Source organism: Buceros rhinoceros, unplaced genomic scaffold (assembly GCF_000710305.1).
Source record: "Buceros rhinoceros silvestris isolate BGI_N320 unplaced genomic scaffold, ASM71030v1 scaffold37563, whole genome shotgun sequence".
NCBI classification, from domain to species: Eukaryota; Metazoa; Chordata; class Aves; order Bucerotiformes; family Bucerotidae; genus Buceros; species Buceros rhinoceros.
In genome coordinates, this window is record NW_010402480.1 from 2,779 (window position 1) to 3,484 (window position 706).

The 706-nt window shown below is 53.1% G+C and overlaps 1 protein-coding gene across 1 annotated transcript; it reads right to left on the reverse strand.

Annotated features, from left to right (window-relative positions):
* LOC104490380 (E3 ubiquitin-protein ligase SIAH2) lies at positions 1–381 on the reverse strand (the record flags this gene model as incomplete). The annotated part of the gene is made up of 1 exon (XM_010132653.1): positions 1–381. A coding segment is annotated over one exon (381 nt), but the record flags the coding sequence as incomplete, so codon positions are not given.
* Positions 382–706: the final 325 nt, after the last annotated feature.

The window sequence follows — 706 nt, forward strand, 5'->3', positions numbered from 1 at the left end:
CTCCAGTCTGTATGCAAAGTTCTCCGCCTGCTTACGGGTGCCGATGAGCAGCACAATGGCGAAGAACTGCTGGTGACCTTCGTACTTCTCCTGTTTCTCCAGCACCAGCATGAAGTGGTGGCCAAAGCACGACTGCATCATCACCCAGTCAACCGCCCCCGGGAGGTTAATGTCCGTGGCCAGGAAAACGATGTCTTCTCCCTGGAGAGTGGTAATGCTTTTGTGGGCGTGCATGAGGTGGGACATCACGGCCTCCAAAGACCCCTGCCACTTACAGGAGGCACCGGGGCACGGGCAGGAGTAGGGGCGATACTCGCAGATGTTTTCGTGTTCTGGCTTTTCTGTGTGGTGGAGCGTCAGAGAGCAGCCAGTCGTGGCGTACTGCGAAAAGACCAAACACAAGCTGTCAGGAAAGGCACCGGCACCAGCGTTTGCTGCTGCCCCCGTCCCTGGGAACACTGCTTGTCAGCCAGGACTCTTCTTCTGACTGCACATGTTACATCAGACATTTCTATTTAGCTCTGGATTCAGAGCTGAGCTTTACTGCTTTTTGTTTCCACTTCAAAAATGGATAATTCTTGTCTTTTGTGGTTGTTTGTCCTCTAAAGCAAGCGCTCAGATAAAATGGATTGTAAGGCTGAGCTGTGGTTAGATCTGGTTGGTCCGGACCAGCTGAAGGGGTCCTGGTGTGGATCCTCCTGTGCTT